Genomic DNA, 17,302 nt, shown 5'->3' with positions numbered 1-17,302 from the left:
TATGTGGTGCTGAGAATCAAGCCCAGTGCCACACACATGCTAGGTGATTGCTTTACTACCGAGCCACAACCCCAGCCCCTTGAAATTTTTACTTTTTCCTGAAACTTGAATTAGAATTTTGTATTAAATATAATCAATTAAAAACTTTTGTGCTATATTGGAGATAGAACCAGTCATTTCTAGGGATTTATCTAAAAAAATCATTGGACAAATGTGCATAATGAAAATATGAGGTTAACAATTGCAGTATTTGTGATAATGAAAAATAAATGACTATAAAAAGGATACATTTAGGTACCTTGAATGTGAAACTATAGGGTTGTGAGGTTCTTACGTTTTATGTGACATAGTATGGATACATTTAGGTACTTTGAATATTTTGAAAAACTTGTATCTTGTTTATCCATGTTTACTGGTTAGAACAATGATTATGCAAACTTTAACCTATTTTTATATGAACATAAATGTTTTATGTGGATATGGGCAATAATGGATTTTTTAAAAAAAGTTTTTTTAAAACATACTGTTTTAGTTGTTGATGGACCTTTATTTTATTTATTTATTTATTTATAGTGGTGCTGAGACTCAAACCCAGTGCCTCTCGCATGCTAGGCAAGTGCTCTTTCACTGAGCCACAACTCCAGCCAATGGCTATTTATTTTATCTTTGCTTAACTGTATTTTCTGAAATTTTCTATAGCATCCATTTGCATTTTTTATAATTAAAATGTTTGACTATTAATGCACAATATTAATTGTATGTGAGCTGAAAGCAAATATATTAGCCGGGCTAAAGAAACACAGGACTTTATGGGAGTTGTGGCATTGTAGGATTATGTAATAGTGATTTCTCAACTCTGGAAATATTAGGAATCACTTTTATATGTTTTAAAATCATAAAACTGATTTTTTTAAATAAAAGCAATATATGATATATTTGAATCATAATGTTATTTTTGCCTTTGTTACTATTTATACTATCTTATTTTAAACATTTGGTCTCCTAGTACTTCAATTCTATGTTGTATTTCATTTTCTTTTTATTAGGTTGTATCTAAGTTTCCAGAGGGTTTGTTAATTTCTAAACTTCTTGGGGAGTTTGAGGTAAGTGTTCTTTTTTACTGTGATTTACATTTCTTGTGATAGAAATTTTGTTGCTATTCCTTGGATCCCTCAAGTCTATACCCTTAACACTTAAATACTGTTTTGCATTTTAGTGTCTTTTTCTTCATTACAAGAGTTAAGGATATTTACTTGATTATGCATAAGAGGGCTCTTTTTACAACTTGGTGATAACATCTTTGGAATGAAAATTGATTTATTTTTGTCTAATAATACCAAGTGTCAATTGGGAATATGGAAAAATAATCTCATTACACATTTTTGATTTTTTATATCTAGTGAGATTAAGAATGAAGGGTAAAATAAAGGCATATTCAGATAATCAAATAGATAATTGTAAACACACCTGCACTATAAAGAGATGCTAAAGAATGTACCTCAGGCTGAAGAAAATGATGCCAGATTGGAACTTGAATCTCCAGGAAGAGCTGTAGAATAAAGGATATATGGTATATCTAAAAATCTTTCTTTCACCAATTAAAATATGACTATTATTACAAAGATGATAGTATATAATTGGTTTTAACTTAAAGATGTATCGTGCTACAGCACAATGAATCAGGGCAGAATGTGAAACTATAAGGTTGTGAGGTTCTTATGTTTTTTGTGAGGTGATACAATAAGGCTGAGAAGTTAAAGATGTGTGCTATAATACCTAGAACAATAATTAAAATGCAGTTACAGCATAAATTTAATAGACGCTTTAAAATGCAATTGTATAAAAACATATTGTAAATGCAAACAAAGACTGGGAAGGAGGGAACAGGCAATAGATATACCATTGGAATCAACAGAAATTTTTTTTTTAATTTTTTTTTTTTATTAGCTACACATGACATTACAGTGATCTTGGCAATTCATACATTTGAATCATTGGGGTATAATTTCTCATTTTTCTAATTGTACAGTGGAATCAACAGAAATTAATAGTGGTAATTTTAAATCTAGTTATAGTAATTTCATAAGTGTAAATGGACTACTATTAAAATTTGGAAATGAGACTGTGGAAAGCAAGATGCAACTATGTTATCTACAGGGAACACATCATAAATGTGAGGATAGATTGGTTCAAAATAAAAAATAAGAAAGATATACAAGAAATATAAAAAAAACTGAAGGGACTAAAACAACTTCAGATAATACATTGGGCTTGAAGCCTGCTTTATCAGCGATTGGCACATTCCATCAGGGCTAAGGGCCAGTTCTTCAGGAAGACAATCATAAATGTGAATTCACCTAATAAATAGTATAAACATTCTCTGAAGTTTGACAGGATTAAGAATTCTATAAATCTAGTTGGAGATCTTAATACTGTCTTCTCAAATGGCTAAAAAAAGAGCATTCTGTATCTTGTATATATATTGAAGCTAATTGAATGGTAAACGTAAGTTTACCATTTCAATATGAATTTTATAAAAAGTTAAAAGATTTTGAATTCTAGATAATAATGTACATGCTGACATTTTTTGGGGAAAACATTGATGTGTCTGAGGTTACTTTGAAATATATAAAAAATGAATTGATGGATGGATTTATTGATGATAAAACAAAATAATGCTGATAATTCTATAATTTGGGTGATAGAGTTCTGTCCAATTCTTTAACCTTTTTCTGTTTTAAATTTTTATAAGAAAAATGTTATTAAAAGAACAAGAAAAGATAAAAAAGAATTTAAGAAAAAGTAACAGGTATTAAACATAGGCAAAATAAAGTTAACATATGAATAATAATGCCAAAGAAAAGAATAACAAAAAATTCAAATAAACTTTACTGAAATGAAATATTTGAAACTATTATTGAAAGAGTGCACTAGCAGCTGGGGTTGTAGCTCAGTGGCAGAGTGCTTGCTTGGCATGTGTGAGGCACTGGGTTCGATCCTCAGCACCACATAAAAGTAAAAAAAAAATAAAGGTATTGTGTCCATCTACAACTAAAAGATAAAAAAAAAATTGTACTGCATGCTTAAATCATTAACCTAGAATAACCAACACCAAATTAGTAGATTTCAAAGAAAAAGGAAGAAATTCCTTTGACCATTTAAAACAAAAAGAGCAAGTGACTTGTAAGGAAATAAAATTAGATCATTAGACATTTTTATATCTTGTTTTGCCAGAGGAAAGTAACATATTTCAAATATTCAAGGAAAGAAAATGTGAGCCAAGAATTTTATGCTAGCAAAACTGACTCAACTGTAGAGGCAGACTGCAACCATGCAAGAATTCAAGAACTGTTGTTCCCTTGAACCATTCTGAAGACATCTTCTACAGAGTCATCAATGTCATATTAATAAAAGGACTGACATTTAATGCCACTTCCACAACCAAAACCAAATGAAGTTAGGAGAAAATATAAAATGGCTGTATACTCTTGTGAATACATACACAAAATTAAATGGAGAAGAAGGGTTGAATATATGCCAAAGTTGAATTTTTATTATATTATGGTAATCTTATTCTAAAACCATTGTTATATGATGGGTACAAGGCAAATTAATTGTGAGATTAATAAAACACTAGTATATACAAGTGTTTTCTAATTGCATAAATCAAGACTGGAACATTTTGTCATAGCAGACCAACAAGGAAACTGCTAAGAAAAGGGTCATATTGGGCTGGGGATGTGGCTCAAGCGGTAGCGTGCTTGCCTGGCATGCGTGCGGCCCGGGTTCGATCCTCAGCACCACATACAAAACAAAGATGTTGTATCCGCCGATAACTAAAAAATAAATATTAAAATTCTCTCTCTCTCCTCTCTCTCTCTTTAAAAAAAAAAAAAAAAAAAAAAAAAAAAAAAAAAAAGAAAAGGGTCATATCAAAAGGGCTTACAAATCCACTTGAAGAGTTATTTTAGGCTTTAGTAGGATAATAATAGCAATGACTTAAAGCAATGACCAAATATATTTAATTCCATGAGTTTATATGATATTAAAAACAATTGGTTAACATAGAAGACGATAGAGAACCTTTTGAAAAATGATAAATTTAATCACTTATCCTGATTTTTCTAAGAGAATTGTATGACTGAGTAACCAATAAAAAATGAGGGGAAGAATATCCTTATAAAAATTTTCCAATTAAATAATGAAAACTAATTGATAGAATAACTCTATTAAAGCCCTATATAAAATAATGGATCTAGGTACTGACCAGTGATGGTCCCTAAGAACACCAAAAAGACTATTGGACATTGTGTGCCTTTTTAGAACACACAGGCTCATTTACAGTCTTGTCAAAGAGATCAGTCATGAATTTTATCCAGTTGCCAATGAAGGAAACGATATATTCCACTATGAGCTTGTCATCTGAAAAATCCAGTTGGGAAACTAAATCATGTAATAGGATATATACATAGCTTTTGACAGTACAAGTATAAACTCTAAGGAAAAATAATAAGAGTAAAGTTGAATGGGGGATGGAAGGGAATTAAGGAAAATGGAAGTAGAAATATATCAAGTCTATAGTTGTCCATAGTTGGGAGTCAGTAAAGCAGAAAGCATAACAAAGGAGAAAGCATAACAAAGGAATTAGGACAAAATATATTTGACACATCAATGCATTGACTCAGGTATCCTATCAAAAGAAAATGATTCTCAGGCTCATAAAACAAAACTCTACTGTTTCATGTACTAATAGGAAACTAATATCTCTATTTAACAGCAAAAGGCAAGATTCGTATGATGTATATAATCTTAAAGCATATTTAAGTTTTCACAATTTCTGGAAATTTGCATGTAATGATAGTTACCTCCAGGAGATGATTGCTAGGTGACTGAAGAATTGGGGGTGAGCTGGAGACTGTTCTGCTATATAACCTTCTTGAACCTTTTGAATGTTACCTATTCAAAAAGTTAGTAACATTTTTAAAAAATCCTTTCAACCTAGTCTTACGTTCAATTGAATTGTATTTCTATAGTCCTAGACACTTATAAGAAGGGTAAAAAAAACTATTAAAGACTAATGAACATAAAAGGAAAAGAAGCCTTAAGATATAATGTACAGGGCTGGGGTTGTAGCTCAGTGGTAGAGTGCTCGCCTAGCACGTATGAGGCACTGGGTTCAAACTTCAGCACCACATAAAAATAAACAAAATAAAGATATTGTGTCCATCTACAACTAAAAAAATATATAAAAAACATATAATGTACAAAGAAGTAAGTAGAGATATTAACTCTACTTTGCCATCACTCCTGCCCTATCTATTCTCTACCAATTCTTTTTCCTTTGGGATGCTCATGGGTGGCTATAAATGTGATATTAATGACCCTTGTTCTATTGCTCTATCATGGTTCAAGAGATAAAAGTTGAATTAAGAATTTGATCATTTTAATGGTGGGTCTTTTTTTTTTTAATTGTGCAGCTTTTATTTGAAATCTTCATATCCTTTCAAGTGGGGTTGTATCAATACAGAGCATTCAAACAGTTTTAACTGTTAATGAGCTGAGTAACAACTCAGCTCTCCATTACCATAGTGAAAGACCTAAGATAATTGAAACAGAAAAGGCTAAGATTGGTTCATAATTTGGAGGCTCTATTCATGCCTGATTTCTTTGGGCCTGTGGCAAGGCAGCACTTCATAGCAGGAAAATGTAGAACATGTAGCAGAGCAAAATCACTCATGTTATTCAGGGAACAAAAGGAGTGAGGAGGGGTCCAGGCTCCCACCATCGTCAAGAGCACACCCAGTGACCTAAAGACCTCTCACTGGGCCCCACATCTTAAAGTTTCCATCATATCCCTGCAGTATTACCTTGAGTCTACACCTTTTAACACAGAGGCCTTTGGGGAACATTCAACATTCAAAATATAGCAGACTGAATCATTCAATCTATTTAATATCTACAGACTTATTTAAATTTGTTTTAATTAGGTCTATATGACAGCAGAATGCATTTTGATTCAAGGTACACAATTGTAGTACAACTTTTCATTTCTCTGGTTGTACACGATCTAGCGTTGCACCATATGTGCACTCATGCATATACCTAGGGTAATGATGTAAGTCTCATTCCACCATCTTTCCTGCCCCTATGTTCCCACCCCACCTGTCCCTCCTTTGCCCAATCAAAGTTCCTCCATTTTTCCCATACCCTCCTCCCCTTATGAATCAGCATCCACTTATCAGAACATTTAGCCTTTGGTTTTGGGGGATTGGTTTACTTGGCTTAGCATGATATTCTCCAACTCCATCCATTTATATGAAAATGCCATAATAATTTTTTTCTCTTCTAATGCTGAGTGATATTCCATTGTGTATATATCACAGTTTCTTTATCCATTATTTATAAATGGTGAATCTTTTGACAAGGGAAAATGTACCTGTTCTCCGTGCAGTTTTAACCCAAACTAGTGTGGTACCCTATATTTTCTCTCCCATCTTTATTTGGTATGAATTGTCTTCTTTACCAAGGCAATAAAATCAAATTGTACACAACAGGAAATACACTCATAAGAAACCTGCTTATTTTGCCCAACTTCTAAGGTGAAATAATAAAATTTAAGGAAATATTTTAAATAGTAATGCCAATTCTGCATGTTGAAAATGGTCAAGGATATTCTTTCTCTGAAAAATATAGAAATAAGGATAGGCTTATTATGAGTTTTGTAGTTTATACATTCTTCACTCCCAAATACCTTTGCTTTATAATCAAATATTGTTAAAAATGAGAGGTGAAAAGTTCCCCTCACTTTCACTTCAATTTATCATATACTCTCAAGGGAGCTTGACATTGGCCTAGAAGTTTATGGTAAGGGATTATTAGCCTCTTTTGTAAAATGCTTGGGTGGAAACACAGCTTTACACCCAAGTTCACTGAACCTTAAAATTTTAGCTTAGCTAAATTCAAATTAAAGCATTGTCCAAGAGTATCTGTACATATTTTATTTCTGCTATCTAATGTTTTTCATAATTTCCATTTATTTTTGTGACAGGCAGTTTTTAAAGAGCAACTTTCACCCAAAAAATTGGGATTTTTAAATGTGACAGAACTTGTTGGAGCTCTTAGTGACATTCTTCGTGTTGAGTTCAGGGAAGGAGAACAAGACTTGCTAGTGTTTGATGCTGATATGAGGCCGGTACTAACAGGTAAGTTGTCCCACAGTGTAATGCAAACCTCATTTTTAATTGTTTTTGTAAGTACAGGAGAAAAGAAAATATTGGCTAGGTAAGAGTCATCTTTATAACTACGTCAGACAAACATATTATGTATTAGCATTGAAATGTTTTATGTGTAACGATCTTTTTTCTGGTGGTATTTATTGTAATAAAGTTAACTGTATTATTAATTTTAAAAATTGAATTTTTTTTTCTTGATGGAGATTGACTTGAAGAGCATTCTGCCTCAGAGCTACATACCTAGTCCTTTTATTTTGAGGCAGGGTCTTGCTAAGTTGCCCAGGTGGGCCTCAAATTTATGATCCTTCTGCCTCAGCCTCTGAATTTTTAAAATTAATTCATTGTGCCAGACACAGTGGCACTTGCCTATAATCCCAGCAACCCAGGAAGCTAAGATAGGAAGATTACAAGTTCAAGGCCAGCCTCAGCAATTTAGCAAGGTTTGAAGCAATATAGAGAGGTCCTGTCCCAGGATAAAAAATAAAAAGTGATGGGAATATAGCTCAGTGGTTAACTATCCCTGAGTTCAATCCCCAATACCATAAATAAATAAATGAATTTTTTAATAATCCTGAAGAGAATTTTCTGATTAAATGGTCTGATAGTTCAGTGGTTAACTTTGGCTATATATCAAAAGCATTTTAGAAAGATGTGGAGATTCAGAATAAATGGGTATGCATTCATAACCCCTCTTGCATTTTTAAATAACTATTTGGGGATAATTTTAGGCTTATGGAAAAATTGCAAAGGTAGTACCAAGTTCCCATATTCTTTTCATACATTTCCCCCTAATATTATTATCTTTAATATTACTGTAATTTATTTGTCAGAGCTAAGACATTAACATTGGCACATTGTTACTAACTAAACTCCAGATTCTATTACCAATTTTTCAAAAAATGTTTTTCTGTTTCTGTATCTACTCCAGAATATCACATTGCATGTAGGGCACTTGAGTTTTGTTTTTCTTTTTGGCTTAGGCTTTAAAAAAACTTTATTGAGATAACTGTTGATTCACATGCAATTATAAGACAATTCAAAAGGATCCTATGCATTCTATACTCAGTTTCCCCAATGGTAACATTTCACAAAACTTATAGAACAGTAGGATACTTAGATTTTTATAAGCTTCTACAAATGCTTATGATGGACAGCTACATTCCCAAAATATAAATATCTTTATTGGATTTGTGATTTATTAAAAAAACTCATGTTCATTTAAAAATATTCAAAGAGCACTAACAATAAAAAGAAGGTGAACACTTATTATTTTATGAATATCCTAGAAATAAAGCTGTGAGGATTTTTACATAATCTTCCAGATTTGTTTCAATATGTGTTTAAGCATAGCTAGATTTTTTTTAATCCACAAAAGTTTATTTAAACCATTCTAACAATACAGAGGTAACTAATGTTAATAGTTTTAGTGTGTGTGTTTCTGGACCTTTTTTAAAAATGTCTTCAGTTGTTGATGGACCTTTATTTTATTCATTTGTTTATATGTGGTGCGGAGAATCAAACCCAGTGCATGCTAGGAAAGTGCTCTGCCACTGAGCCACAACCCTAGCCCTCTGGACCTTTCCTTTATAATACAAATTATCATGTATATAATTTTTATTTCACAAAGCAGTATTATATAAATATTGTATAAATCATTTTTATACTTCAATTATTGTGTATGTTTTCCATATTATTTATGTACAAGTTGATTTTTGAGTACATATAATTCTTTTACATAACTATAATTTATTGAACCAGTCTCCTATTGATGGACATTTAGATTGTTCCCATTTTTACCATTATAAGAAATATAGTAGTAAAAACTCTTATTTTTTTATTTCTTATGGTGCTAGAGATTGAACCCAGGACCTCATACATGCTGGCAAGTGCTCTACCACTGAGCTTCCTCCTCAGCCCCATGATACATATTTTTGTACCCACATCTTTCTGTACTTTCTGTTTATTTCTTTCGGAACCACTGTGGTTGTAGGTCTATCTTTCTGGAGTCTCTTTTAATGTGCCAATCACTTGTAATCATCATATATATGTAAATTAAACAAAACATGTGATCAACTTGAGGATGCCTAAGAACTAAAGAATCATATGGAATATTAAGTAGCCATGTACATTATAAACGACGATGAATGTTTGAGCTTAATTAGAACAAGAAATAAATTGAAATCAGGATATTGAAAAATAAAGCCATTCACCAAACTTTAAGAAGCATTGCCATTCTACATACTCCCCTTGCCCCAACACACATACACACACACACACACACACACAATGGGGATTCATTCTCATCTAGAAATTCTCTTATATCTTGCCACATGGAAAGGTCTACAAGGACAGGTTAGTATTTCTCATTTATCACTATATCCTTAGTACCTGGCACATAGGAGATGCTTATTAACAATTGTACCATTATTGTAGCAAATATGCACAGGCTGTTCTGTTGGCCATTTCAGATGGAGCTGTTTCAACAGTCAGAAATTTATGTTTAGTTCAACCAGATAAGAAAATGGAAGCCAAGGCTTGTATCTCCAGTCCCCCTAGAAATTCACTGTCTACTGCTGCTGTCAAGGAGACTGCATGGGATTGCCCTTTGAAGAACCATAAAGAACCAGAACAGAAGATATATAAGAAGCCTAATCTGGTTGTAAAGCCTTTACAGCTGGTGAGTGAGGTTTAAAGAACCTGCACAATGTAGATTCAGCATTATGAAAAGTAACCAAATGAAACCAGAATTACTTTTAGAAAAATCTTGTCTCTATATACCTCATTTATTGAAAAGATTAGTTCTTTCATCCAAAGTCACCTTATATAGTATCTTTTCAGTAATTTATGTAACCAGTTTTCCCTCAGTTTTCAGATGGTTTTGAGATTGGATAGTCCTTATATGATGATGGTACTGTCTCAGTCTCCCTGTGTTTGGAAATGTGGGCTGAAAAATCCTCAGGGGCTTCCGAGGGGACCACAGAGGAGCTATTGACTGAATGCCTCAACAGCTGCTGCAAATCTCCTTTGCACTCGACCTCAGTTATTGGGTCCTCACCATTCTGTCATCATTACATCTTTTTTTTTTTTTTTTTTTTTTTTTCTGAGAGGGGGGGGGGAGAGAGAGAATTTCAGTATTTATTTTTTTTAGTTTTCGGCGGAAGGAACATCTTTGTTTGTATGTGGTGCTGAGAGGATCGAACTCGGGCCGCACGATGCCAGGCAAGCGCGCTACCGCTTGAGCCACATCCCCAGCCCCCTATCATTACATCTTAACACAAAATTCTTTCTGTGTTTTCTTCTCCTATTCCTTATGTTATTACTAAGGGATTAGTCATATGTTACTCTTCATTGTACCCTCAGTATCTGGCTCCTTTCATGGGATGACAAAAATTTGAGAGCCTGCTATATTGTTCTGGAGGACAATAAAAAGGCTTACAGGAATATATATTTTAGAAGACAAAACGATATATTTTAGAAATGTTTGCACAATCCTATTTTTGATTGGAAGACTAGTCTGAAATTTAATCTAGACTTAGTTACCTTTCCCTATTGGTAGGGTTGAGTAGAATGAGAATTCACTTTAGTTCAGCCTGAATATTTGAAATATCATGTTGTCAAATTTTAATAAGGCATTTGCATAACACGTCTTAACTCTTTTCCTAATATCAGAAGGTAATATATTCATATTTTAACATAAGAATCACCTGTGGAATTTTTTAATATGCATGGTTTCATTCTCATGTATTCTGAATCAGTAAATCTAGCCTGAGCCCATGAATATGAATTTTTATAATTTCCCAAGTGATTCTGAAAAAGGCAACTAATGAAGTATACTTTGAGAAATGTCAGGGTTTGAAATGTCACCCAAAGATTTATTATGGTTTCTTTGATTTCTTTCTTTTAACTTGTAGCAAGTAGGAATAAGTAAATCACAGCTCAGCTTGGCAATGGCAAATCATGATATCCCACCAGATGCTGTACAGGAGAAGAAATTATGCAGACTTCCACCATTAGATACCAGTACCCTTGTGGGGGTCTTTGTGGAGTATATTATCTCTCCAAGTCAATTCTACATCCGAATCTATAGCAGGGATTCATCAGAGTTACTTGAAGACATGATGATTGAAATGCGGTAGGAGTCCTTGTTTTCAGTGTGTTTTTTCATGTATCGCTCTAATTAGGAGTTATCATTTTTGGTCTCAGGACTCTTAAAATGAAAGACCCAAAGAGAGCTTTTGTTTATTGATATTTCCTATATAGAAATTAAATTGCAGAGTTAAAAAATGCTTCTTTTAAAAATTCATGGGTGATAATATAACATTTTTATAAAAATAACTTTTTAGAAAATGTTGGAAGAGTACCATTGTTTTACATTTTTACAGATCACTTTAATATTTGGCTTAATAGGGAAAAAAGCTGGATTTTAATATCTGCTTCTACATGTAATCTATTGAGATACAATAGCCCCAGATAACCTTATACAGGCAAAATGTTCCAAGATACTCAGTGGATACCTGAAACAGGATAATACCAAACCCTGTGTATATACTGTTTGTTTTCTTATATACACATAACTATAATAAAGTTTAATTTATAAATTAGGAATAGTAAGAGATTAACAACAATAAAAATAATAAAAACAATTATAACAAAATTCTGTAACAAAAGTTGATTGAACAACTGATGTAGCTATTAAGTAACTAATGGGAGGTAGTGTATACAGTAGGCATATGCTGCACAAAGCCATGATTCACAATCTGGCCAGATGGAGTAGGATGGTGCAAGATTTCATCATACTACTCAGAAAAGCATGCATTTTTAAACTTGTGATTTGCTTATTTCTGGAATTTTCCATTTAATAATTTTGTACTACAGTTTTCCATGGGTAACTAAGCGAAAACCACTGAAAATGGTAAATGTATAAAATGTGTGGTTTTGGTTAAAGTGTATGGAAACATCTGGCCTCACAAATATATAGTTTGGGAAAGGAGTATTTTAATAGCCTTTTCAGAAAATTGTGAATTATCATAATTCGTTAATGGTTTTTTCAAGCAAAAAAAGGTGGTTCTTTCCATGAAAAACAGTGACTAATTCAAGTGAAAAAAAAAATCATACTTCCCTCCCAATAAAAGATTAGGTCACAATTCAGAACACACAAGCTTTTCCTTGACATAACTGGGGAAATGCCTTATGTATACTTAGTTTCATGTTTGTCACTTAGTATTGAAAAGATGTCACTTAGTGACTGCTGTTTAATAAGCTTAATCTTTATCAGAGACGATATTAAATGTCATTAGCTGTTTTTTGTAATTAATGTGAACATATGGCAGTGACAATTAAGAGGCTATAAGTTTGCCACTGCCTCGATTTAGCTAAGGTGCCTGGCTTATGTACCCATTGTTGCTTTTACATGGTCAATGCAAATTTCAACATAAGTAAAGGGCAGATAAGGGTTCAGTAATATTATGAAAATAGTTTTGATCTTGTGTACCTCCTGGAAAGGCATTAGGGTATATACTTTGAGACCTACTGCGTTAAAAAATGTCCATTTTGGGAAGAGATGGGAAATGAGATCGCATTGTATTGTGTTCTGAGAATGTGAGATAAGAAAATGAATGTATAATTTTCATACTCTATCTTTGAATAAGTTTGTTAATAAAGAGAATGACTTTGGACAAGAAAAAAGAATAAAATTCTTTGGCCTTAGTAAGCATTAACAAATCAGAAAAAAAAATCAGGATTTTTTTTCTTTGCCTTTTGCCCAGGCTTTTCTATTCTTGACCTATCAATAAAAACAATCTTTAATTTTTCTTCCCCTATGGTTTCTCTGTATATGGAATTCCACAGGCGTTGTTATTCTAACCAGCTGGTTTCTGATCGATATATCATGCCAGAATGTTTTGTCCAGCCGGGACACCTGTGTTGTGTAAGGATTTCTGAGGATAAGTGGTGGTATCGGGTTATTATCCATCGAGTCCTTGGGAAAAAGGAAGTTGAAGTATTCTACCCAGACTTTGGAAATATCGGAACTGTTCAGAAGTCCTCTCTGAGGTTCCTCAAGTGAGTTGAATTTAATAAGAACAATTTAATAAGAACAATGTTCATATATTGATTTTTGCTGCAGGTGCTGCTAAATTTTGAATCCCAGTGCTGAAACTTGGTGAGGCTGTGATCTCTCTTATTTTTCTTTTAGCTTTATCGCTCCATCCTTCCACCCTTTCCATGCCTCTTTCTTCTTAGTGTCATTTAATTTCACTGGTGGATTATAATCTCATGTCTTCTTTGACTTGACTATGAATTTGAATGGCCCATTTGACTAAATTTTAGCCTCTTATTAAGAAAGTGACTCCTTGGGAATGGCAAGTTGAAGACCAGCCTGGGCAACTTAGCAAGACTCTGTCTCAAAAAAATAGGAAGGACTGGGAATGTAGAGTGCCCCTGGGTTCAACCATCAGTTTCCAAAAAACTAAAAACCAAAACTAAAAGAAAACTACTCTTTGGGTCATACTAAGAGGTGCGTTCATATATTCAGGAAGCTTGAACCTGAATTTCTACTATATGGTTCTCTCAAAGATGTATTTTATACTTTTTCTTAGGTTTCTTTAAAGTACAAGGCATTTATTATTAAATTGATGAATAAAATACTCTGGAATGTTGTGCATAACAAATCAAGGAGCAGAGATTTTATAAAAATGCACTTTAAACATATGATTAAATGTTCATATATTGATTTTTGCTGCAGGTGCTGCTACACAAAGCTTCCTGCTCAGGCTATCCCTTGCTCTTTGGCTTGGGTGAGACCCGTAGAGGTATGTACTCTGGTTTTCCAGTAATTAGAAAACATTTTTTTTTTCCAAGACTGTTTCTGAGTTCTCAGGATACAAAAACAAAACATGAAACCAGGCCCCTCTGCTCCCAAAAAATCAGGTATGTTGTATGGAATGGAAATATGTGGACAGACATTGTTGTACCCTGCTGTATTTGCTATAATAGAGATTCTTACAGCATGACAAAGGAGCAAAAGGAAGCAGCCCCATCTCTCCAGGGTAATCAGGAAGCTTCATAGTAAAGGTGGCATCTGAATGGAACTTTAAAAGAAGATTAGGGAGAGTAGTGTGAACATTTCAAATTTAAGAAATTAGTTCTATTGGCACAGAATGTAGAATGAGCTGGAAGGTACATGACAAATGATGTCAGAAATAGGCACAGACTTCACATGGAGAGCTGTGTTCAGAGGTCAAAAAGCTGCTGTCCCTTAGATGCTGGGGAACTGCCATAGTCAGGTGTCATTTTTAAGAGAATTCTCCCATACATTGTGAAAGATGATTGGAGGGCCTGCAGAAAGCATTTACATTCACATAGGCAGGTATGGTGTGTGCAGTTATAATTATCTCTGGCCTTTACCTTTTCTCCTCTGAACCTACACGTACCTATGTGTGTTCCTCACGCCATAGTTGTCTGTTTAACCTAAATAATTTATCAGTTGCTTACATATAAATGACTATTTTAAAATATCTTTTAGTTGAAAAATACAGCAAAGAGAACCAAAAAAAAAATCATATAATTCAGGGCTGGGGTTGTGGCTCAGCAGTAGAGCACTCGCCTAGCATGTGCGAGGCCCTGGATTCGATCCTGAGCCCCACTTAACAATAAATAAATAAAGGTATTGACAACTGCAACTAAAAAATTTAAATATTAAAAAAAATCATAATTCAACCACTGAGACACACTCACTTAGAAATTGTTGTATTTCCTCCAGTTTATTTTATTGGATGTAGAAAGTCCAGGTTTTTGAAAGGTTTTTAGTGTTACCTAAGATAATCATAATATGTTGTATATTATGCTTTTTCACTTAGCATTTAACATAAATATACATTTAGTTCTCAATTCTAATGGATTCATAGTAATCTATTAGCTAAATATGCATTGTGGCCTAACCATTCCTTTATTGTTGGACATTTAATCTTCTACATTTCCACTATTATAAATAATGTACACAAAGTGTTTTTGTTTTATTTATTTGCAGTACTGGATTGAACGCAGGCCCTTGTGCATTCTAGGCAAGCACTAAACCACTAATCTCCACCGCCAGCACCCCTAACTCTTTTTTGTTAGATAGTCTCACAAAGTTGCCCAGACCAACCTCCCAAGTAACTGGGATTATAGACGTGCACCACTACACTCAGATTTCACAAAAACCATACGTTGTACTATCATCAGGATTGGGTTTTAGTCTGTAGTCTTGAATGGGTCTCTTTTTACTACTTTGGCCATCAGGAAGCTGGATGCTAAATTTGCAACCCATTTATAACCAATGTCTTTTACATCAGCCAAATAGCTTCTCTGTTTTGTTTTCTTTTTTCCCTCTTCATTGCCTTCTTATTTGCCTCCTATACCTCTCCTCCTCAGGGCTTTTGCTCATTCCAATCACAGGAATAGCTTATTCCAAGAAGTTTCATGGTTGCCCTTCCTGTTATTTCCTCAAAAGGGTTTTCTTTTCCTCACAGCCAGTTTAAAGTATGCTCTTCCCCTTGAGTCATTCATCATCACCATGTTTTGTCTTTATTATAGTTGTCACTGTCTGCTGTTTTCTTGTGTGTCCATCTGAACCCAACAGTATAAGTGTCCTGTTCACCATTGAATCTTCAGTGCCTATAGCAATGTTTGGTTAATGTTAAGAGCTCAGTAATCATGTTTTTAACTAAATGAATCTATCTCACTTTATTTCTATGTCTATTTTCTAATTTTGAAAATGATTAATTCTCTTGGTAATGGAAGAAGAGCAACAAAGGAATGTGATGAGACTATGTTCCCACAGACAAAATCAAAAGTAGGCAGGAAAGCAGAAGTCTCCTTGGAAATCAAACTGTAGCGGGTAAGGTTGGGACCTTTCCAGCTGCCTTCTCGAGGTCAGTCCTCACTCTTCAGCCTTGCTGGCTTGAAGAAATAGAGGAGATTGTTTGAGAGTGACAGAACAGCTAGAAGTTAGGGGGCAAATACTTAACACAGAGAATGGATATACAGTTGTATTCACAGCGTATATAATCTTCCCAAATCCTTAGATGATTGCTGAACTTTGCAAGCACTAGGAACAACCTAGTTGCCCTAGAGGAAAATTAACAGCTGGCATTTGAAGGAACTGAACAGAGATTTCAGTTGCTACAGACTGCAAGAGCAAGGGGTGTACAAAATTTAGAGTTTAAGTCCAACTTGTCACTTAACAATGGAGACACATTTTGAGAAATGGATTGTTAGGTGATTTCATTATTTTATGAACATCATAGCATGTACTTACACAAACCTAGATAGTATAACCTACTACCCTACCTGGGCAGTGTGGGTTTTTTTTTTTTTTGGTACTGGGGATTGAACTTGGGGGCACCGACCACTGATCAACATCCCCAGCCCTATTTTGTGTTTTGTTTAGAGACAGGGTCTCACTGAATTTTGCTTAGTGCCTTGCTATTTTTCCCCCGCCTGAGGCAGGCTTTGAACTCGAAATCCTCCTGCCTTAGCCTCCCAAGACTCTGAGATTACAGGTGTGCACCACCTGCCTGGTGATTGTATTTTTAAACACATTTAAATGTTTATTCCTTAAACATTTTTTTTTATTTTAAGATTAAAATATAGCCATTATGGTTTGGATTTGAGGTGTTCTCCCAAATCTCCCGTTAATGCAAGAACATTCAGAGGTGAAATGATCAGATTGTGAGAGCAATAATTCATCAGTCCATCCTAGTTTGATTGGACTGACTGGGTGGTAACTGTGGGCAAGTTGGTTGTGGCTAGAGGAGGTGGGTGACTTCATCTTCTCTATGCTGGTGCTTCCTGACCCTGAGCTGAGCAGCTTTCCTTCACTTGCCCCCTCCTGCGTAATGTCCTGCCTCACCTTAGGCCCAGAGTTGTGGAGCTGGCTATCTGAGAGCTCCAGATAAATTTTTCCTCCTGTAAATTTTTTTTAAGTTTCTTTCTTCCTTTCTTCCTTTCCTTTTCCTTGTCCTTGTCCAAGAAGACCACGTGCTAGGCAAGTGGTCTACCACCAAGCCACAACACCAGCCCCTGTAAATTGT

The 17,302-nt window shown here is 34.1% G+C and overlaps 1 protein-coding gene across 5 annotated transcripts in view; it reads left to right on the top strand.

The window, feature by feature from the left end:
* Tdrd5 (tudor domain containing 5) overlaps positions 1-17,302 on the top strand; it is a 67,977-nt gene that overhangs the window by 17,092 nt on the left and 33,583 nt on the right. For 4 of the 5 annotated variants that reach the window (XM_046430274.2, XM_058574428.1, XM_046430276.2 and 1 more), the window contains 6 exons: positions 1,047-1,103; positions 7,049-7,202; positions 9,701-9,909; positions 11,144-11,364; positions 13,080-13,292; positions 13,975-14,041. In XM_046430274.2, coding sequence (XP_046286230.1) covers positions 1,047-1,103; positions 7,049-7,202; positions 9,701-9,909; positions 11,144-11,364; positions 13,080-13,292; positions 13,975-14,041 — 921 coding nt within the window. The remainder of the gene's footprint in view (positions 1-1,046; positions 1,104-7,048; positions 7,203-9,700; positions 9,910-11,143; positions 11,365-13,079; positions 13,293-13,974; positions 14,042-17,302) is intronic. The other variant, XM_046430275.2, reaches the window with a different exon arrangement.

This window comes from Marmota monax, unplaced genomic scaffold, assembly GCF_021218885.2.
Source record: "Marmota monax isolate L192 unplaced genomic scaffold, Marmota_monax_Labrador192_F-V1.1 WCK01_AAM20220418_F8-fsc00055, whole genome shotgun sequence".
In the NCBI taxonomy this organism is placed as follows: domain Eukaryota; kingdom Metazoa; phylum Chordata; class Mammalia; order Rodentia; family Sciuridae; genus Marmota; species Marmota monax.
This window is presented reverse-complemented; position numbering and strand designations above follow the sequence as displayed.